Source organism: Aedes aegypti, chromosome 2 (assembly GCF_002204515.2).
Source record: "Aedes aegypti strain LVP_AGWG chromosome 2, AaegL5.0 Primary Assembly, whole genome shotgun sequence".
Lineage (NCBI taxonomy): Eukaryota > Metazoa > Arthropoda > Insecta > Diptera > Culicidae > Aedes > Aedes aegypti.
The window spans coordinates 101,846,457-101,870,840 of record NC_035108.1 but is presented as its reverse complement, the minus strand read 5'-3'; the positions used below and the strand labels follow the sequence as shown (position 1 = coordinate 101,870,840).

Here is a 24,384-nt window from a genome sequence, read left to right as displayed (position 1 = left end):
GAATCGTATAATAATAAATCTAACGTCTTAAAGAATCTTGAACAAAGAGAGATCGTAGCTCTGAATAGTTGACGCAGAAAGATCTTGTGCATAGTTCAAACAAGCAGTTCAAAATCTGGATTTTTTTTAGTTTATCACCTTCTGGCAGACTCAAGTGGGCTGGTCACTCATTATGAATGCAAAAAAAAAGAGATTGGTCTTTGATTGAGATACTGGTGGAGATTAATGGTCTCATGAAACGTCATTGAGAATGCATTACCAATTACCATCTCGAAGCTCTTAGTAGTTGGAGATTTGGGGGAATATCCACGAAAATGGAGCTCTGGAATGTAATCCATGGGTAGTTGACCTGCTATTCAAATGTCTAAAGCAACAGATATGATAATATTTACAAACAAATATAAATTTTAATGGTATTCAAAAATGTTGCCTAAAACGGATCCATTTTGTTGCCAAAATCGGGGGGTGCCAGAAATGGAGCATGCCAAAAACGGAATCCCACTGTATTACATTTCAATTATTTTTCAAAGAATTTCAGAAAGTTGTTCAAAGACAAATTTAATTAAAAAACGATAAATTGTAAGTGGGTGGGTATTCTGCAAGCTCACACTACTTCTGAAAGTGAAAAACTTTGTCGAACAAACTAACACACAACTTACTTAAACCACCTTCTGAAACTTTTGTTATAAATGACTGAAGTTCAATGAATACAATAAATATACTACATACAAAACTTCAGGTTATTTGTAATTCGTCATTCGAAAATCAGCCAATTCAAACTACCATAATCTAAGATACAGATCCCAAAACTTGGGAATTTTGTATGAAAAAACTGCATTTGGTTACTAACTTTTGTCACTGAATGTAGCAAGCGTTACACACTGAAACAAATTTTCTTATTTTTTCGGCGATTGTTCCCATATAATTTTCGCATCGAACAGACTTGCTTAAAAATGATAAAATATGATACATGGGATTCCCTATCAATCTAATAACTATGCACGATTCGGTATTTGTGTGTTATATCTGTTAAGCATGGGCGAGTTTCAAAAATAATAATGTCGAATAAATATTTCAGTGCAATTGATCGAAATTAAAGTGACTAGAAGGAATTTATTCATCCTTTTTGTTTTCGGTTGTTGGTTAGTTTCCGGACATAATGAGAAAGGAAGCGGCTTAAAGACGACGGAACAACAAATCTCGAGTTTTGAACCGAGAGCTCTAAATTTGTACGCAAAGAGACAACGAATCCAAAATATATCTTACTATACAAAGTTACATTTGGTTTTAAATATTTCTTAGATGAATTTATACTTTTCGCTTTGGTAATTTAATATTCCTCTCTAGAGTTTCATTTTTTGCTATTTGTGAATTTTGTGGTTCCTTTTGGTTGCTTACGATTAGGGTTTTTTTCTTGTTATATAAAAATGTGATTCTCGTTACAGTATAGTTAAGTTATAATTATTTTTAAAAAATGCCTACACAGCTTAGTTCCATACCCGCAGGAATGAGTCCCATGACCCGGTGGCGACGGCCATTCCGTTTTCCGTAACGCCTAAACAGGAAACGCGATTATCGTGGCCTGCGAGGATGCCGGCCCGTTCCGCTTTCAGTGTGTCCCACACGTTGCAGTTAAAGTCGTCGTAACCGGCCAGGAGAAGCCGGCCCGATTTGGAGAACGCTACCGAGGTAATACCGCAGATGATGTTATCGTGGGAGTACATGGCCAGTTCCTGATCGGCCCGTATATCGAACAGCCGACAGGTGGCATCATCGGAACCGGTCGCAAACGCGTGCCCATTCGGGAAGAATGTGACGGCGTTGATATCGCTTTCGTGTCCCGGGAACGTTTGCTTACACTGTCCCTCTCGGATATCCCACAGTTTGGCGGAAGCGTCGCACGCACCGGAGACAAACACGCGGCATTGCGGCGAAAGGGACAGTGCCATAACGTCGCCGGTATGTCCGAGGAACGATGTGCACTGCTGACCGGTTTCGATGTCCCACAGCCCACAGGACATGTCCCCTGAGCTGGTGACGATTTGAGTATCATCTAGGAATCGACAGCACGATAGGTACCCAGTGTGGCCGGGCAATTCTCGTGACACCCGTACGTTCCCCTCTCTCGTTTTCAGATTGTAGATCGAGCAGATATTGTCCAGTCCTCCGCAGGCCACGAAATTGCCGGAAGGCGCGTACGCACAGGTCATGACCCAGGACGATCGCAACGGGATCGCATGGACCTTGTTCGTCGTATGAGAGTCCCAAACGATCAGTTTACCGTCCTGCGAGGCGGATACCAAGTTCCTAGAGTCACATCCCCAGTGCATGGCGTAGATTTTAGCTAAATGGCCCCGTAGGGTACGTCTGGTCCGCATCTGTATTCTACCTATCGGTTCCAAGCTGTTCGTTGCCTGGACTAAAGATGTGTCGCAGGCCGCCTTTCGAGCATCACGGATGGCGTTTTTAAGCGTTTCCGCTTCCTGTCTAAGGGCTTCCAGCTCGTTCATTTTGTGGGTATTGTTTTATGCGTATCCTACCTCAAATCTCACACTTCAGTTCAATACAGAGCTTTCGTGATCGTGTGACTATCAGTAATTACAGTTTGTGGGTTTGGATTTAAATGGTAATGAACACCTTAGCACTACTCACTATAAGGATCCGCAATGAGGCTCTACAGGGTTCCGTATTATATTCGCCTATGTCTGTTCGACTGCAATCACTTTTACACACTTCGTGATAATTATTCTTCCGATTATTCCAATCTCGCTCATACAAATCGTTCCGTCTATGTGTTTCCGTGACTGCTGAAAACCGGTTCACCACCGAGCGACCTTAGGATCTAGAACACCAGGAAGACAAAACGTAAGAGAGTTTAAAATTATCCAGTTATTCCGATCAGGTATCGATTCACAAATGTACACACAAAATCAGTAGCGTAGCTAGGGGGTGCCATTTATGTGGTCCACACTGGGACCCGAATTATTAGAGGCTCCAAATCGTGTTGAAAATTGCTCACATTCCAAAAATCTGATTGCAGAAAACTAATTACCGTTAAGTCACCACCCAGACAACCAAAATGTACGTATAACGAAATCACCTGGAGGCTTTGTATGTGCAACATTTCACTTATAAGATGTCGCGAAAAGGCCTTCTACGTACAAAAGTGGAGACGATATGCGTACATATATTATGTGATAAATAATAACATACAATGCGAGTGTATAAATATTCCACCGAACTAACCTGTGATCTTTTGCGACTTAACTTATGATAACAAATGTCGATTTGACAGCTGCTACGGATTGATTCGACTTAATTTGTACGAGTGTACGGGACGAAACAAAATGTACAAAGAACTCAGAAAAGAAGTGTTTTATGCGAGGAAGCTCATCAATCTGACGAGTTTATCAACGGTGTTTTGCGAGTTTGATGTAATTAGTATGAATAAACGAGTTATAATGTGAACTTTCATGCGATTTCTGGTTGTCTGGGCAGTCACCGTGCGGCCTCCATTCACCGTGCACATGTACATATTCATACAGTTTTTATAATTATTGTTTTATCAGCAAAATAAGATAAAACTGATGAAATGAAGTAGTTTTTGTCACAATGCATTTTGAATAATTTAGTCGCCAAACGCCAAAAAATTCACATTTTTCGTTTTAACATTAGAGTTTTTATTTTTTCATAATTTCAACGAGTTTTCGCTGTAGATACTTCTAGTAAGATACACAAAATTGAGCACGAAATCTTACTTTTCTGGTCAAACATTCAACACATTCTGGAAAACCACTCCTATTTTGATTTCTTCTTTTTTACGCAGTATGAGACATATGAAGATGCTTCGCAATGTAATTCTCGCTGAGACCGGCCCACTATTTACACTTGGTCTTTCAAAATGTTTAATTATAGGGTGCAGAGCTACTTGGGAACTTCCATGATTCACTTTGGAATGGGGGACTTTTCTCGGCCGATTTGTTTGAAACTTTGCAAAAAGAAGCTCTTTGATGCGACGCACATTGTGGCCAAGTACGAGCCCAGTAGTAGCTTTCAAAAAACCCCACTGCCGAAGTGAATCAAAAGTGCCAAGAATAGGATCTGGCTCCTATGCACATCCGAAAGCTCCTGTTGAGTAATCTCAAAGTGCCATAACTCGAAAATTTCTTCAATAACCCCTCAACAATAGCTTGGTTTTGGAAAGCAAAAACATAGAAGCAATATTTGTAAAAGTAAAATTATTTGGCTGTCATATTGAATTTGGCCGCCTTATTGGATTTTATCGGGAAAACTGAATTTTAATGGTATTCGCCAACACCGATTTTAGAAGATTTTGCATCACTGAAAAGCTGAGCTAGTTTTAAAAGTGCGAACATTTGTTCCACAGCGTCTACGAAATTTTGCACGAAGGCCGAAGTAACAACTAAAACGTCTCCTACCTTCGTCTTCTTGGCATTAACGTCCTCACTGGGACAGAGTCTACTTCTCAGCTCAGTGTTCTTATGAGCACCTAAGACAAGACGTGACCGGTCAAAAAACAAAAATGAAACCAATTGCCTGTCAAAAAAGACCATTTCTCATTAGTCGTTTTGGCAAAGCTACTTTCACATCGTTGAGTTGGATTGCAACAGGGCACTTTGTTACTAGCTCGACCGTGTTGCCAGTTCATAAATAAGAGTTTTCATCAAAAGTTCTGAAATTTTTCTTGAAATCTTTTCGTTTCAAATCTATTTATATTCGATGTTATGTTCAAGGCATGTGCTCCTACAATGCTAATATAAATATAAAATATCTAATTGAGACCAAAATAGTGGAAATTGTTTCAATTTTCTCCAAAAATATCATAGTTTTTAAATTTCAACCTAATTGTTTGAAAATATAGCATCCTCTATTACGCTAAATAAATAAAACGTGCAAGGAACAATTAGATTATGAGCCTTGATATTTGAACTTGTTCACAAGATTTGCATAAGAAGGATACTGGGAACACTAGCTTTTGTATCGTCAAGGTTATCGACGGAAAAATAACAGGGCAGTCTTAGTTGAGCTGTCACGTCCTGTCCTAGATGAGCACTTTCATAGTTATTAACTGAGAGCTTTCTTTGCCAAAGTTGCCATTTTTGCATTCGTATATCGTGTGGCAGATACAGTATATGCCCAGGGAAGTTAAGGAAATTTCCATTACGAAAAGATCCTGGACCGACCGGGAATCGAACCCAGACACCTTCAGCATGGCTTTGTTTTGTAGCCGCGGGCTCTAACCACTCGGCTAAGGAAGGCCCTACGTCTCCTTCCTATTAACATTCAATTATAATATTCCACACAAAATGTTAGTAAGTAGTTTCTTAGATTATTTAAAACTTTTACCATAAAACATTCTCATTAAACACTTTTTCAATATTAACTAGATCAAAACGATTCAAAACATAACCTTATTCATAACTTCGTAGTATTTTTTCCTCGAATATAAATGCGCTATTTAAGGTGAAGATGAATCGAAGCCAAACTTCAAATTTTCGAGAGCACGGATCTGGAGAACCAAACTTCCGTTTAAACTGAAAACTTAATCGATTGGTCACTAGCTGGTGGTGACCAATCGATTAGGTTTTCAGCTCAAACGGATGTTTGGTTCTCCAGATCCGTGCTCTTGAACATTTAAACTTTGGCTTCGGTTCATCTTCACCTTAAAATAAAGCGCATACCATTTTTTTCTAAGAGGAAAACATATTATTCAAACAACAATGTTTTTGAATCCACAAACTGTCACACGGGTACTTGGTTTTGACAAAAAAAATATTTGCTTCGAAACCAATAACACATGTATTTGTTTTAAATCAAATAAATATTAGGCCGTCATTCAAGAAAAACTTCCTTTGAATTCAAAGCAGTTTCCTTTTAAACCTATGATTCTTTCCTCTGCATGCAATTTTTATTCCTAACAATATAGTAAACTATGGTTACATGAATTTTATTGTAATTTTAGAGAAAACTTTCCGTTTTACAGTTCAATGAAAAGCTACCGCAGCTGTCACATCACTGATTTGCACTGGTAAATCATCAGTAGGCTTCAATGATACCTTGGATACCGTCTTGATGATTGCTGTTTGTTGCTATTTTTCATAGCGTTTTCTCTTTCAAGCATACTATGATTGAATTGTTTGCTTCAATGATAGAATGATTTCGAAGCCTGCGGTAGAACTTTGACAGCTGCGGTAGAACTCTGCGGCTACCGCAAACCGGAAAATTTTCTTAACAACCGTAATATCTGAAATAAAGAAACGCTCACAATTTTTCTTCACAAAATTCCAGAAATGCTTCGATTGCTGGAATGCCTAATATAATCAAAATGGCGAAACATCGTTTTTCAAATGATCTTAAAAATTGGTCAAATTATACACATATAGTCATCGAAATGATCGCCAGGATGGAGCATGTGGTGGAGTTGCAATTATCGTTCATAGGCGCATAAAACTTTTTTTTTCGTCATTTCAAACCAAAGTTTTTAAAATCTTAAATGTTTTTGTTGAAACACAGCTTATTAAATATACGATTGTACGACATTTCCCAGAATGACGTTCCCCAGAATGACATTCCCCAGAACGCCATTCCCCAGAATGAGACATTCCCCAGAAATCCATTCCCCAGAATGGGACATTCCCCAGAAAAAAAATTACAAGAGATTTTTGGGCTGTTTAAATCCAGGTAAATGGTAAATAGTAAACACATTTAACTGAAAAATTCGAGGAAAACCAATATTATAGTTTTCATAGGTAAAACATTTTAGTTTTTTTTAACAGCAGCACTTCCGATTTGTTGCAGTCTTTCATTTATTGATTAGAAATTCCGAAGACAATAAACCTATGAAGAACAGCATATGTATGGATGCTATGAAAGCAAAACTAAAAAAAAAAACATTTCATTAATTTATTTTGTACATATGAAGAATATTACACTAATATAAATCACCCTTTGGAAATACAATTAGAAAGAACAGCCAATTTAAAAGAAGGAAGAATAACTATGAAAACAAAAAAAAATCAATAGCTTGGGTCAAGTTTGATCATAAAACATAGTATGACATACGTAAGAGCAGCTTATTTTGAACGGTTGTGCTACTTTTCTCCGAATGACGGTTCCCCGAATTTCGTTTCCACGAACGCCAGTGCCCCGAATACCCTATTTCCCCGAATAGCCTAGTTCCCCAAAAAGTATTTAGCTCTTATAATTGTCATAACTTCATGACTATTCTTTACTTAAATTGCGGTTTTTTCGAGTTTCACCATCATCGGCATTTGTAGCAAAATGTACTTACATACAAGCATGGGAAAATTCACTCACTCACCCGAACGCCACCGATAAAAAATAGCAAAAAATCTGCTGCTACCGAACATTCAGTGATAGCTGAATCGTACTGGGTGGAGTGTAGCATGAAAGCGTCAAAACCGATTGTGTAAAAGCAAGAATCGGAAGGAACACGAAGAGAAGTGAATACCAATACACTTGTATCTGTGAGGCACGAGTGAAAGCATTAAGCATCCATTCGCCGAATGCATTGAACTGAGTGAGCGGATTCCCACTCACTGAATCATTCCGTGGTGTGGATTGCCAGTCAGTGAACACTCATCAGCACTCAAATCCGAATGCCACTCCAACGGAATCAGAATGTAAACAATCATTCGGTATGCATTCGGTTGCCTTCGGCTTTTAGAATCGGTAGCGACTCAATCAGTTGCCGTTTTTTGTTTCGCTTGGCGTTCGCCGAAGAAGCAGAATGGGCACTGGAAATTGAAACGTTCGGCTTGGTTAGAGAAACGACTTTCTCGCTCCCGACTGTTCGTGGAAGCGAGTGAGGGAAACACAAAAACTGAGTGAGTGTTTCCCATGCTTGCATACATATTTAGTCGAAGATAACCTTATAATCTACATTATCTTCTTCTTTTAATTGCTTATCATTCCTTCTAGTTCGACACCTAGTCCCAAAGACGATTCGTGCACCTGTTTGAACTGCATCACTTTTCAGGGAAATGAGTCATTCGGGGAAATGTCTTTTGGGGAAATGGGTCATTCGGTAAGCTGGCGTTCGGGGAAATAACAGTAGCAAAATCATGTTAAGCAGATGTATGTAAAATTGTTAAACAATATTTCCCCTTAAGATTTTGGTTGGTGAACCACGTACACAATTATTTTGAAATTTCAAACCCCCATCTTTCGTATTTTGCCCGTACAAACGTTTTGAAATTTGTAACGGCCGTGGTCTTTGGCCAAACCATGGACCCCCCATAGATGACCAAGTGGTTTATGGACGGCCTCAGATGGTTTGCCTGAGAAAAGGGGAGCAAACACTCGCCTATTAAAAAAAAATATTTTTTGACTCCATCCCGATTTAATTTTCTTGAGATCCATAATAATAATTTTGACCAAATAATATTTTGGGTGAATTGACGCCTGTGTCCAGAATTCGAAGTTTCTGGCAATTCGAATCAATTCAGCAGGTACATTTTTTAACGACAATAAAACTAAATAACCAAATTTATTTTTTCCACTCTTCTATAACGTATAAAAACGATTCTGGGGAATGTCCTATTCTGGGGAATATCCCATTCTGGGGAATGGATTTCTGGGGAATGTCCCATTTTGAGGAATGTCCCATTCTGGGGAAGGGGATTCTGGGGAACGTCATTCTGGGGAATGTCGTTCTGGGGTTTGGCTTTCTGGGAAATGTCCTACAACCAAATATACTTTCATAGCTGCCTATTTATCTTACCAATGCACTAGACAGCAAGTTAATTTATTTCAAACTGGATTTTTCTTTGTCTTCTTCTTTTTCTTCTTGGCATTAACGTCCCCACTGGGACAGAGCCGGCTTCTCAGCTAAGTGTTCCAAGAGCACTTCCACAGTTATCAACTGAGAGCCTTCTTGGCCTTAGTTGCCATTTTTGCATTCGTATATCGTGTGGCAGGTACGATGATACTCTGTGCCCTGGGAAATCAAGGAAATTTCCATTACGAAAAGATCCTGGGGAATCGAACTCAGACACCTTCAGCATGGCTTTGCTTTGTAGCCGCGGACTCTAACCACTTGGCTGAGGAAGGCCCCATTTTTGTTTGTCATTGATGACTTTAATGCCAAACATCACCCGTGAAACAATTATCAAAGCTCTTCAGGATATTTCTCAATTTAATATCTTGATAGCACTACTTGTTTTTTTTTTCTCTATGTTTACATACTTCTACGATTGGTATGGTCTTAATCGACTCATGTTAGGTTTGTAGCCAACTGGTTACTCGCGCTGAAATTGATTCTGATCATGCCCCAGTTAATTGTACCTTGTTTGGCATAAAGTCGTTTGGCATAGGCCGATGGACATAATGAGTGATTTTTAATGAATATAGGCATTTTTTGAAGCTTTTACTGAGATCAACACTAACGAGCCCATTTTGGTAGGTACTTAACAAGCGTGTTTTTCGTTCGGAGATGGAGCCATGGATGTCAAAAATGGTTGTGACATTAGATATCATAACTGAATATAAAACGTGAAGAGTCTGGTGGAAGATCTTTTCGGAATAATAATTTTCTGTTCATCCTAGAGCACAGCGTATCTTTGAAATTGTTGTGATATACATATTTGAAAATAGTAAATTGGCAAAGAAAGTTCGCAGTTCATAACGCTCTTAGAACATTTCGCTATGGATCAAGCTCTGTCCCAGATGTGAGGTAACACTTGATGAAAATTACTGGGTAAAAGCATGTAAAATTTATTTGCAAGCATTGAAAGCGCTTATACATAGTATAGTATTGCAGCATAATGCAAAAATAGCCTATATACGAGGGCAGATTATGTTTTGTTCAACGCAAAAAAAATATTCTTTTCACAGCATAACTGAAATGAACAACACATCTTCAAAGGAAGTATTTGTGGCAAAATTTGTATACGATTCAATATTTATTTCTATTTTGGAAGTGTTAGTCAAAAACGCCGTCCAGTATCGAAAGAAGGGAAAGTTTGATAAACAGCAAATTATTAAGAGAAGGCGAAATTTATGATTAAAACAATAGAAGGTTCGACGGCAAAAAATACTGCGGTATACCAAAACGAAAAGATATAAAAATTGCGTTCAGAATTATTGAAATATCAATGTAATCAATTGCCGCCTTCATATCAGTTGGAAACAAAAAATACCTTTTAAAAATATAGCTCCTAAGAACAGCCTTTGTATAAAAGGTTTAATTTATTTAAATTTTAAATCAACAGTTTTTATAGCAATAACTTTTCTAATATGCTTTAGTTTATTCAAGAACGTATGATTGTTGAATAAAGCCAGAGGGATTCAATAGAAACGTAAAAACGAAAGTCATCTTAAGAAATTTTTGGTTTCAGACTCATTATGCCAAACGGCTTTTTTGCAAAACGACTTCATGCCAAATGGCCATTATACCAAATGATCTACCACTGTCCCTGTTGCATATGAAACATCGCTTGAAGCGATACTTAACCCTATCAATTCCCTTTTCAATAACAGTGGCTATAGTTAATTTTCGTACAGAGTTCTCACATCAAGTTGGTATAAAACGATCAAATAATATATTGAATTCAAAATACTCTATCAATAATGAAGGTCATAGGTGTTATACACGACATACATGAACTATTGCCATTTGCTTTCATATTTGTAATATAGGAAATATATTGAATTAGTGTCTAAAATTGACCCAATTCCGTACACCTATGAATATTCAAATGTTGTTTATTTAAAACTAAATTTTAATGCTTTATATAATTGATTTACGGATTCAGCACCATTCGACTATTATCAGTAATCAAAATTAAAACACGAAGTATTTTTCTATCAAAACACGCTTATGAAAACATTCAGATGGTTGTTTGGTCTGTCAGTTTCCCGCTGACGTGATTTCCGAGACTGAACAAACAATATCGTCAGAGATGTCATCGATTTAAATGAACACACCTACAAATGCGACCGATTTGGAGCTGCCGAACAGATTACTCTGCAGTTCTTATGGGAAATCTGCCGAAGGGAATGAGGCTGGAGACAATAGTCACACTGACATGAGAAGTTCGAAACGCTGTAAAAACGTTTCCAAAGGGCTTTTACAAGCTTGTTGGTGTGAATAGATACAGGATTGAGTAGCGCATAAATGTAAGCAGACAGACACGTAATTTGTCTGATAATGTCCGAGAAAATTACAAAAGAAGCGTGGCATCGGCTTAGACTACCGGGAATACCCTATAGGGTGCCGGTGCCAATAGTAGATTACCTAAGCAATAAAAAATCATAACATAATAACGAAAAGCCTTAACAAAATTTTTTGGTGTCAACAAAATGATTTCAACCTCTTCTATGTGGGAAACATATTATTTTCATATGTTTTTTTTTTCAATTAGTTTTTGAACATAAAATTATTAGAGCCACTATTGGTATACGTGTTCCAGTAGTTGTACTAGTGCTCCAGTAGTAGCCTTTTGGGAATGTTACAAGGAGGTTTGAACGAAGAAGTTAGTTTTTACATAGGTTTATTTTTTCCCCTCGGGGCAGCAATTAAAATCTTTCAAATAAAGCATAAAGATCATCTCTGGAAGAATTTTTCATTTTTATACATCTAACATCTAACACTGCTTCCGTCAGTTGATCCACTACTGGAACATGACGGAGCTAGGGAGCACATGTTCTGCGAAAACATAATTATACAGCGTAACAAAAATGACATTTTTGCGCGTCTCAGGAATCAATTTATGTTTTTCTAGCAAATTTATAGTTGCTGTATCTGATGCCGTTCTCAGAAATATTCCAGAATTTTTTTGCTAAGGAGTGTATCGAAAAGTAGTCGCAAACATTCAAAACGGTATATCTCAGAGCATAGTTCATCTTTTTAAAAGCTTTTTTCACGCAAATCTTCATCATGTATTGAAATTGAAGCAACTAAAAAAAATATTGAAACATAAAAAAACGAGGTCCTTAAAAATCGACTTTTTTCGATTTTTGTATTTGCTCTCAAATGCTTGTTAATGAATTTTTCAAAATATTTTTTACACTATGTCATGAGAGTTGTGGCACAGAATATATTGGCATAAACAAAAACCATTTTTTCTTGAAATTAACGTATCAATTTTTTCAGAGGTGTGCAAGATTTTCATCGACATCTGTTAGTAATTTGCAAAATCATCATACAAAATGCCATTTCATTGGAACAGTACCACCTCATCATAATTTTTAAATACATTGCTAAGCATTTCTGATCAAAAAATTGTTTGTAGGTTCAACCCATTATTTTTGAGACTGTTTTGAATGTTTGCGACTCCTTTTCGATGCACTCCTTACAGGTCGCCAAAGTTGTATAAAACACTGTTATCATTGATGTTTACATGAAGTTTAGAAATATGATTTATCAAACTTTTTTGAGATTTAATCCACCAAGCATGCAATATATGACTTTAACTTCCATTTCTGATATAATTTGGTGACACTATGACACTACCCCGAACGCATAACATTTTAAGACTTTTTGTTGTTAGAGAATAGGGAGAAAACTGTGCGATTCCTTATGAGTATTTAACGAGTAAGGCCCAACAATGTATTTTTTTCAAATATTAGAAGATACAAAAGCAGGTAGTTTTTCAGCAAATGTTTTTTACATACTAAATTTTGTTTGTTTTTCTAAACATGTTAGAAAAACGGCGGCCTTTGATTGCCGCTACAATAAAAACTTTCGTTGTTTTGTGGGATCATTAATTTGAATTTCGATGAGATAACCACAAAAAAAACATATATTTTTGATTCAAGACAATGAAGAAATGATAATAGTAGAAAAGTGGTGAACAAATCCATAAGAAGCCTGTCTGTTTTAATACAGAAATATAAAAAAGGGAAAATTATATATTGCTTTAAAAAAATCTGTTCTAAATGGAAATATTAGTGACTAGCTTACCCAACGAAAGCTTGAAAGAACAGCCTATTTAAGAAAGAAGGGAAAATTTCTGGTGAAATGTTTGCAGCTATGACGTGAATGATCAGTGTAACAACGTAATGCTATGGCACAACCTATATTCATAGGAAAGGAAAATATTTGTTTAAAAACAAAATTGAAATATGAACACCTCCAAGAAGTCCAAATACCGGTGATCACGCAGCTGTTCAGCAAGACCAAAATTAGGATTATGGGTTCGAATTCCTCCGGTTGCGGATCTTATGCATTGAACATTTCCTTGACGTTCTTGGGCATACAGGCACATGTACAAGAATGGTAAATTGACAAGGAAAGCTCTCAGTCAATAAAAGGCATATTTTATTAGAATCCATAAATTTTCTTAAAGCTGAAAAGTAACAAAAAATGTTGTAGGTGGTTGTCCTCAAAATGTTACAGCCCATACACAATATGTAGAATTTCCATACAAAAAATGGTACGAGGGGGTGGGTAGGTGTCAAAAATGGCAATGAACCCTTGAAGTGCGAAAGTGCTCACTGAGGTGATAAACAGGCACTGTCTCAGAAAGAATGAGAAGAAGATAGTTGCCAACAAGATTTTTCGAAAGAATAGCTGGCAGGGTTGGAAAAAAATCTGAAATTCATTCTATAGTAGCCAAACAAAGCCAATCGCAGTCAGCAAAGCCAGTGAAACTCACGCCTATCGCTGCTGTAGGCAAAAAGCCTTGAAAATTGCAAAACACCCGTTGCTAAGGGCAACTTAAAATTACTTTAGAAAAATGTTCTATTTCCCGTTGCATTTCTCGCATTTAGAGCCTTCAATGACACTAACGATTTAGTCAAAACTCATGCACCCAACGTAGGCTACTTGATGAGATTCACGTTTTTGAACTACTGTACTTGGAAAGCCACGTGATTTTCGCGAAATTGGGTCCTAAAGCCCTGTCCCAACTTTAGTGCCAAACGCTTAAGTTTAGGCCAAAAACACATGTTTACTCAATTTTCTAATGTTTTCCGTTAATTTAAGCCCAAAAACATTTTTATTAGATTTTGTCACATCCTTTGGCTTAAACGCAAATTTTGGGTGTATTTTGTTTTCCGTGTCCCTTACGAAATGTCAGATAGGAACAACCCCAGTGGTCGAACTAAAACCCCTGTGGTGTTTTTGTCGACTAAGCGAACGTCAAACATGATCAAAAGTGTCAAGGTTCATTTACGGACCAAATTTTAAAATTAAAGTTTAAACATGATATAGCCATTATTTGAGCGGGAAAAATTGCTAAAGTAATTACAGTAACATGCTTTTTCGTGTTATTAAATAAAAACAAGATTTCATTACAAATTTTAGGACCCAATTCAAGTCTACCATTCCCAGCATCGATAGCTGGCATATAAAAGAAGGGAAAATATATGATGAACATTTTACCGACGAATTTTACGCGGCATTTATTACCAGTTTTCATTAAAGACGCCCGCAAAACAAGATACTGAGCTGTATCTCATACTATTCGGGGTAATGGCTCATTTGGAGTTGTGGCGTTCGGGGTAATGACCCATTCGGGGTAATGGCTTTCAGGGTAGTGACCCATTCTGGGTAGTGGCGTTCGGGGTAATGGCGTTCGGGGTAATGGGATGAAGCCAATTTGGTTGAAATTGCACGATGAAATTTAGATTTAATCGATTTTTCCATCACACTTGCAGTCTCCATACAATATTCTTCGTTGCTCTTATATGGAAAAATACAATAATTTTCAAAAAATCAAAAAATAGCTTTTGAGCATCGAAAGTATTATGAACTTAGTTGATAATAATTGCTATATACATGAAGTTTGAATTCTGAAGCAAACTAAGCGAATAAATTGCTATACAAGCTGGCAAACTTGCATGCAAGTTGTGTGAAATAGTCAAATATAGCATTTTTAACAGTCAATATCTCAAAAACTAGACATGCTATAATATTTTTGAAAACGGCCATCGATCCAGCAACCCTCAATTTTAAGTAATTAGTTGTATTTTGGTGCTTGAGACAAAAATGTGTTCCGCAGTGTTATATATATATATATACGTATGAAACTTACAAAGACAGTAAACTTGACGGTAACGATTCTTCACAAACAAAATTTGATATTGAAAATGCTCTCGAGAATCTTTAACAAATTCTATTGTTGAAGCAAGGCGCAATACCAAAATATGAAGTGAAATTCGAGACGACGATCTTAAACTCTTGATCCATCTTAAAAACGTGATGAGAAGGCAATTTCTGCGTACTCGCGATCCTGCTTTGAAAATTATATGGCAGGATCTTCAAGAAGAAATTATTTTTTTTTTTCAATTAAGAAACAAGCATTTTGAAAAAAAAATAACTCAATTGGACCCTGGCGAATAGCTCCATTGGAAATTATCAGAAATTGTGAAAAAAAAAACTCAAAAGCTAATTCCGGCGTTGAAAACAACAAACAAATTATTGTTTACTAAAGCTAAAAAACTTGCTAAGCTGCGCATAATTTTATCTAAACGTGGTAAAAACGTTGAAGTCCCTGGCGATTATAAAAAAAATAAAGTTCTTGGCGATAATGGATTCTTTTTCATATCCTTATCAAGAAACTACCATAAACTAGCTTATCATTCTTAGTTGATATATTTAACAAATGTTTTCAGTTGGCATATTTTCCGGACAAACTGAAAAATGCCAAAGCTGCACCAATTTTGAAATCGGACAAAAATCTTGCCGAACCTTCCAGCTATTGTCCGATCAGCTTACTTCCTTCAATCACTTAGCCTTTTGAAACAGTTACTTTGAACAGGATGGTGGTTCATATAAATGAAAATTCATTTTTCGCCAATAAACAATTTGGATTCCGACATGGACATTCGACCACTCATCAACTTTAATCTGTAACGAATTTGATTCGTTGCAACACATTTGAAGGCTGTTTCTTGCTCTTCTAGATATAGGAAAAGCATTCGACAGTGTTTGGCATGGAAGTTTGATTGTAATATTAAAATACTTACATTTTCCAATGGGGGCCCAGATAGCCGTAGCGGTAAACGCGCAGCTATTCAGCAAGACAAAGCTGAGGGTCGTGGGTTCGAATCCCACCGTCGAGGATCTTTTCGGGTTGGAAATTTTCTTGACTTCCCAGGGCATAGAGTATCTTCATACCTGCCACATGATATACGCATGCATTTGGTCATTGGCACAGTAAGCTCTCAGTTAATAACTATGGAAGTGCTCATAAGAACACTAAGCTAAGAAGCAGGCTCTGTCCCAGTGGGGACGTAATGACAGAAAGAAGAAGAAATTTTCCAAAATACATCATTATAATAATCCAAAGTTATCTGTCAAATCGTACACTTCAGGTTTATTATCAAAACCCCAAGTCTGAAAGAATTCCTGTAAGGTGACACAGTTTGGAATCAATTTCAAGATTGCACTGAGAGTTGAAATGAACAAATCTCGCGAAGGAAGCATCCAACAACATTGAACTTTTTATTTTGGCTTTGTGCACTAGCAGAAAGCTTAAAATGAGAAAAAACTGAAACGTCTACCAAATATTTCTCCAGTTTAGTGCATTTGAAAACGTGAGTAGGGGCACAAGTCGGCCATTGTGACGTCCATCTTCGGATTCCGAGATATTTCACCTGTAAGAGCTGGTGGCATTTTGGGTTGAGACCAATTTTATGCAATATTTTCACATCTGACTGACCTGAGTTACCTCAGGGATGTCAAAAATCTTCGTTTGCGGATAACACAGACTTCTCCTCCAAAAGACGAAGCCGGCGTGTCATCTATAGTAGGTTGATAAATATCTTCAAATCAACTTTTAATATTTCCACATAAACCTAAAAAGCTTTTAAAACCTTCAAGTAAACATGTTGTTACGATGAGATGGGTTCCAATAAATTGGTTTGATGAAGTTAGGTATATAAGTATATAAGTATATAAGTATATAGGTATATAAGGTATATAACCAATTTTCAGGTTGGCCATGTTGTATGCTGTGCCAATATGGAATAGATATATCTTGATGTTTAATCATTCGAATAGATAAACATGTGAAAATTATCGTATTATTGCATATGGCCAAATAGGGAACCACTCTGGCCATAACTGGTACACTTTCCCTAGCTGTTGTATTACCAGGAATTAAGTTCTGCAGAGGGTTCAAAAAATATATAATTGATTCTGAAGCTCCCTCCCTTGTATAGTTCTAATCAATAACATAGAATATCCAATGTGTTTCAACCAATGTGTTGGAACAATGTTATTAGTGCTTTAAAGCAAAAAATCCTCTATGCTTTAGCTCGAGTTGAAAAGCGATCTTTTTTCTCTTATAAGCAGGTGAAATCAATTCACCTGTGAAAATTCTGAGCTGCTTTAGCAAATGAAATGTAATATATTGTTACCAAAATGTTAATAATTACCTAATTTATTTTTACGAAATAAGGATACTAGTGTTGCCTAAAGCGAAGTATGCACTTCAACAGAAAAGTAATCGCCTATCTCGATGCGTGAGAAATTTCTTGCAAGAAATGCTCAAGAAAAGCATTTTTCTTTGATCGCAGTACGCAGTTGAAAAGAAATGTCAATTCAAATGGAGCTCACTGTAGGAAATTTCTTGACCATTTCTTGGGCAGAAATTTTTACTTTTTTTGAGCGGAACAGCATACTTAGCTTAACACATAAAACCTTAATGTAAGAAATGATACTATTAATGAAGTTAAAAAAAATGTTTCACCCAACAAACAACTGCTGCAATAGACGGACACAAGTTCCATTCTATTAATCGTAATCGGAAACAATAGGATGCTGTGTTTTTGATTACTAAAACAGCCGATTTTACGTTTGGGTATATAGTCCATTTAGGGACTCCGAAATTTGACTCCACACTGGACCCCGATAACCCTAGCTACGCCACTGCGACAAAATGCAAAAAAAACTTTCAACACCAAAAACGTATCATATGCAGATGCGGTTCCAAAATACAACTTCGATGAACACCAAAGTACAGGAAAATTATAAATGGCCACTAACACCATACCACCACACCCTGAGAAGAAAAAGAGCCGCCGCCGTATTGTATGCGTCCGTCTGTTCGTCTGTCCGTCTGTAACACGTTCCGTGCGTGTCACGCTTCCACCCGGTATCACGTTCTCGTGCCGTCTCGCTCTCGCACTCAAAAGGGGTGCCGTGTCGTGTCGTGTGTAGCACTTTACCCAATACTTTGCGCTACTGCTCCTAGTGTTGCTGATATTGATGTTGATCCCTAGGCGTGCGAAAATTTTCTTCACCTGTCCCCCCATGCACATACACACGTACAGAGACACACATTTTCACCGCCGCCAGACGAACAACGTTCATCGTCAATTTTCGTCAGAATCGAATCCAAAAGATGCCCCATGGAACATGAAAAAAAGACAAGAAACACAAAAATCACCCATTAGTTTCTTCCCCAAAACCGTACAAGTTAACTTGCATAACGTACATGGATAACTCTATATGATGGAGCGCTCTCTACACCTGTCCTGTGTGCCGTCTGGAACTATTCTCCTACATCCGGAGGCTCATCCTTGGCTGGACACACTCACTTCGGTGTGAACCGAAAAATTTCCACATCCACGGCACAATCCTGGTCGCACTTTTTCCACCAGAGAAACCACTTCAGGGGGCGATCTACAGACCCCTTTTCAATCACAGTTTTCCACCAGATTTTTTCCAAAAAACTACCGTTCGAAACGCGACCATAAACCGAACGAGGACGACGATGATGATGATGAGTATGAGTCTTTTCTTCAGTCCGTCCGTCAGTGTCGAAGAAGAAGGGCTTTTTGCTTCTTTGGAAAAACGAAACCGAGATTCGCCGTTTCGGGGGGGACGGACGCAAGGGCGCATGCGCCTCGGAAAATTGGGCGAAAGTCTGCCTCTGGGTCCGGTGGGAAAACGTTGCGGTGGATGGATGTCACGTACCCTAGTATCGAATGAGTGGTGGACAGGTTTTCCCATTCGCTGTGAAGGCTTTTATTGAATTGGCCGTTTTGGTTGCCCGTTGATGGAGGTGCATGGTTGGTTGTTTATGGTCTGTCGAACCTTATCTACTATCACCCCACAGTTATGAATCAATTAGTGTCAAATCTAAACTACTAAATGCAAAAAAAAAAAAATAATAAACAATATAGCAATAAGGTACAGTGGGGAAGTGTATCAGTGGGGTAAGTGGATCATTTGTCAATATTAAGCCTAAATACTTGGATATGTTGAATGTTTTCGCACCATTGCTTCGTTTTAGGTTATATTCTTTCGCCCACACTGATACTATTGCAATACTGGTACTACACGTACACTAACACAAGCAAACTTGTTAGCTTCAAAAAGTAATTAATTTGAAAATTGTTTTCCATAAATCAAAAATCCATTGTATCTCTGTCTAAAATCAAATTCTATTATTTTTTTCGACACATGGTGAGCATTTCAGTTCCAATTGAATAAATCACAATGAAAAATATTTCATTTTTATGAATAAATACAAATATATTGGACATGGTACACTTACCCCTACTTTTTAGTGGGGTGGGGTAAGTGGATCAAGAATAATTATCATTTATTGGCAGACTGCTTAGGAGAATTTTAATAAGCTTTAATATCCGCAAATGTTGTTTTCTTTAATTTTGTTCCATTCCCAGCTTGAATTTGTTAAATTGACCATAGAAAATTTGAATTAATCCACCTAAAAGTTTTTTTAACCTTTCTGGTATAAAAAAAAATATAAAAAGAATAATAATTTCAAAATTTACACGAAACTTTTCATGGTTTATCTAAGCTGAGTTGTAAAAGAGCAAAATATACTAATTTTCCAATCGAAAGCATAGTCTCGTACATGATTTGACCATATAAATTGTTCTAGACAAATGATACACATATATTCATAAATAAAACAGAAGGATTTCAGTTTGTTATTCAAAAGTAAATGTAACTAATATTTTTAAACCAAGAGTGCTTTTCGAAAATATCGCTAGGAATAATCCTACAATACTTCTGTATAACTTATGCGTATAAATGGATGAATTTTCTCCAAATTTTTCTAGTTACAATGTTTTTTTTGTTCTAATTAGTATGAACTAATATATACATACTTTTTACTCTATTTTGATTAAATAAAGATACTTTTTAATTTTCAAGTAATAAAATGTACATTACTAGCACTAATAACAAGTGCGAGGGTAATATCATTCTTAATAAACATAATCATACTACATTTGTTTCGAGAACAGATTTTTTTTTAATGGTGATCCACTTACCCCACCATGATACGGCAAGTGGATCATTTGGCGCAAATTTTTAAGTCTCTCATTCTCAATACATAACAATCAGAAAAATCGAAATAAATGACGATTTGAAGTACAATAGTCCCTTATTTGTTATCCACAGAAAAAAGTTTGAGTTAAACTATTCACGTTAGCTGTACATAGCAATGAAGTTAACAATTGATTTTTCTGTATCCACTTACCCCACGGTACCTTATATGTAATGTTTAGCTTTTCGGTAGTTGTTAATATAGCAGGGTTTCCCAACCGGTGGTCCGCGGGCCCCTAGAGGGCCGTGACGACCTCTTAGGGGGACCGCGAAGCTTTAAGTTTGATGTTCGTAAAATTGGAGGATCTGGGCCGAGCAGAGTGACTATGTACTTCCTTCTAGATCATTATCCTGCAGATATTCTTTGGTAATTGGTGGCTCAATCCTTGGCTTATTTTACAGTACATGGGTTTCTTGGCAAGATTCTTAAAAATACCTGACAAGTTTCTTATATTGCGGGAATCGGGGCAAAGTTATTTGCACATCCTTGATTGATTCCATGTGAACCATTGGCAATATCTAACAAAATTATCAGAATATGTTGTACTACAGGTGAATAGCCGATTCAATGAGGATTTCTGGTGAGACTTTGGTAGCTGCAATAAATATTATTGGCAAATTTCGAGGTATATTTATGACGGAATGTTGATAGTTTTTGCCGAGATTTTCACGGATTCTTCTCAAGGGTCATAGTAAGCTTTTAAGGACCCTATTACCAAGTGCCGTTGACAGATTCAAGAACATATACCTGGTAAATTGCTAGCATTATCTTTTTCTGGCGAAATTTTCTGGTGAAATCCCTGCAGGATTTATTTTTTAGATTCAAACCACTGCAACCCCCAGTTTACTATCGCAACGTGCTCAATACGGAGAATTACCATTCAGGATAACTGCCGTTGTCTGATGATCCGAGGTATCCCTATCCGGAATGACCTTTGAAATAAACTCAACTATTAGATTAGAGCTCTGTAACCAAATTTCAAAAGGATTTAGAATGCCCTTGTTGAAATATTGTTTATACGTGCAAATAATGTTGGACTGTCAAAAAGCAGATGTTGAGAAATCTCCTTTTCACAGCCACAAAACCGACAGACATCAGTTTGACTTCGACCTATCTTTTGCAAATGATATCTTACCGGGTAGTGTCCCGTAAGTAGTCCAATAAATATTCTTAGCGAATTTTTAATTTAAATTCAAGATTTTTTCCGTTAATTGTTTGTTTGGAGTTTTGCATGCCTTAAAGTTTTTATAGCTTTCCAATTTGACTAAATCATATTGTCCTCCTAGTTCTTTAATTCCAATTGTGTTACACATTCAGAAATACCACATAAAGGTTCATACATACTTAGAACTTGTAGGATACCTGAGGCTCTATTTCAGATCTCGTGTCAATCGTTTTTAGACGAAGAAAATTATGATGAATTCATGGGAAAATTAATGAATGTTGGTGGGTATTTTTGGTCGGATTTTCCCAAGAATCTGATCTGCAAGATTTTTGTTGGATTTGAGTAAGGAACTTATGAATCTTGTGAACTGTTGGAAATACTTTAAAAAGCAGTTCTGTACTACCCCAAAGGCTCGTTGCAAGTCTCGTATATAAGCTGTGTACAGAGCTATACACCTGTACTTTCGAGATCTTCTGGCGATTTGTCCTGAACTTCCGAACAGTTCCCATGTTAGACCTATTCTGGATGCTCTTACCCACCGAAATATTCTTTTTGGGATCATTGTTGGATTTCAGGCGAGAGATTTATCGAAACATATTATTCGAGATTATTCAATATTTTCAGTAAACGCAACTTGGAAAAGTGTCAATGAACTATGATTTCAAAAATATTCTTCAAGGGTCCGTGAAATGTGTGTAGAAATTCGAAGGGGGCCCTAGCTTCAAAAAGGTTGAGAACCACTGCAATATAGCATATAAATAAAAATGGAGTGGTGTTTGTATGTCACGAAATGGCTCAAGAACGGGTCAACGGATTGACACAAGTTTTTCACTATTGCCCTCCACAAGGGATGCGACGTGTTCGTGCGAAGAAAAAGTTCAGGAAAGTCTCCGGAATAATGTGGAAAACGGGAGAAGACTACGGTATCATTTTGTATGGGGGATTTCTTGACGTTTTCCAACAGCCTACTTGATGGCAAGACGAAGTTTGCCGGGACCACTAGTAGCATATAAAAAATATATGTAAAAGCACGAATTGTCCCATTTGCAAATGAAACGTCGGTTGGCAAACTATTTGATGTGTAATGTTTACTCAGTCAGAATTGCACAAAAATTAAGAATTCCTTCAGTTGCTGAAACACTGTTATGGATCACTTTGCTCATTATATTGTGGATCAGTGTACAAAATAATAAATTTTTAATACAATTAATTAACATCGCAGTGGTTTTGCGTAAGATAACAATATGGCGTATGTTTTACCGAGGAATAACAGAAAGAAACAAGGGTAACAAATTCTATTATGAACAGTAGGAGAAGGCGCTCTTAATTCTATTCCATCATATTCACCCCCTTTTTTGATCCGGTTTTGTCTACCCCCGATTTTAGTATCCCTTTTTGTCCGCTTTTGTCAGCCTTAAATTCATATTTATTTTAATTAGACTTAGTACGTCTATACTATCAATATTGGGTGCATAAAGTCAATTATGACCTTGGCCACGTCTATACAATCATGTAAAGACCGAAATTTTGAAATTTGTAATTCTCAATAATTATCCAAGAAATTTATCAATGTTACCTTGGATTACGGTAAAAGTAGAAAAAAATGTTTATATTAACAAAATCATAAAACTAAGTTCTTAAGTTAAAATAAAACTTGAAACCTGACAAACCTGGGCTGACAAAATCGGGACATTACTGTAGTAGATTTGCTACTCAGTAAATCTGTGGTGACAATCTTATTTTAGTTTGGTTTTACATTTCAATTGAAAGCCACGCGGTTTTCATATCATGCTCCACGGAGCACTTGGTTCTCCGCAAAGCCTTAGCAAGTGCTCCGCGACAGTTTTGAAAATTTGTACAAATGGATTGAAATTTCTCAACTCTTTGCTTTAAAATACGCTTGTAATTATACCAAACCTAGCCATACCTAAAATTTTAAAGAGTAATAAGTCGTTCTTATTTTTGGCACTTTTGATTTACTTTGGCAGGGGTTTTGTTTGAAAGCTACTGAGGTCATATTTGGCTAGATTATGCGTCATATTGAAGTACTTCTAATTACAAAATTTCATCCAATTCGGACGAGCAAACTAAGCCATGCCAAAGTGAATCATAGAATTTCTCAAGTAGTTCTGCACTATAGAGAGCAAAACAAAAGACCGCACTGAAAATTTGATCGATTAGTATCTCGATTATTAATTTAAGATCACTGTTTTGTTCCCTAGATTAGTGTTTTTGAAAATTTAGTGATGGTTTTGATTCATCTTCATCTTACGATGTTTCCGACGTTGTCATCAAACAACAAAACACAATTTTACGAATCTAATACACACGGTGTATCGATCATTATTGAACTTTCATGTACCTCGGAAAACGTTCAACATTTGGGCTAAGATTTTGTAATTGGGAGGTTCAAAATTATCGGTCGAGAAAAAATCTCTCATACATTTTGTATCATAGTTTTAGCTGCAAAACTACGATTTCGTGAACTGGATGGATGGAAAACAACTCGTAAAGTTGAATCTAATTTTCCCCGACAGACTCTCAGGGTGTGGAATACTTGTCTTCGTTGGAAAAAACTCTGAGAAACATGTAAAATTCAGTAATAATCGAATTTTTGTTACCGTGATACAAAATTAAGAATATTTACGTTTTTTACAAAATTATAAATAATAACGTGCATGCTGAACTTGTGGTTAATCCATTCAAACACAAGAAGGCTTAAAAATCTGTATGAGTCCAAAACTTGATTAATAATTAGTCACCAACAGCAAAGTGGCCAAACTATTAAGTTTCCAGTTTAAACAAAATTTAAACATTTAATGTTTGTTTCTCCAGATTAGTGTAATTGGAATTTTCAGGTTTGGCTTCAGCTCATCTCCCCTTAATGAAAGTTTGGCCAACATAAATCTTACATCACGGTTTTCG

General features: G+C 36.8%; 1 protein-coding gene across 3 annotated transcripts; it reads right to left on the bottom strand.

The window, feature by feature from the left end:
* Positions 1-555: 555 nt before the first annotated feature.
* On the bottom strand, positions 556-18,791 carry LOC5579062 (guanine nucleotide-binding protein subunit beta-1). Of its 3 annotated transcripts, none has more exons than XM_021841739.1 (3): positions 18,429-18,791; positions 17,978-18,234; positions 556-2,842 (listed from the first exon to the last, which is right to left on the bottom strand). In XM_021841739.1, the coding sequence occupies exon 3, from the start codon at positions 2,508-2,510 to the stop codon at positions 1,488-1,490; it is 1,023 nt and encodes a 340-aa protein (XP_021697431.1). In that variant the 5' UTR covers positions 2,511-2,842; positions 17,978-18,234; positions 18,429-18,791; the 3' UTR covers positions 556-1,487. The 3 variants fall into 3 exon arrangements, with proteins under 3 accessions (XP_021697431.1, XP_021697432.1, XP_021697433.1); XM_021841740.1 differs by having other exon boundaries at positions 17,985-18,234; XM_021841741.1 differs by having other exon boundaries at positions 17,993-18,234.
* Positions 18,792-24,384: the final 5,593 nt, after the last annotated feature.

What these genes read in the sequence shown, in the direction of transcription:
- LOC5579062 (XM_021841739.1), bottom strand. Translation starts at nt 2,510, where the DNA reads ATGAACGAGCTGGAAGCCCTTAGACAGGAAGCGGAAACGCTTAAAAAC.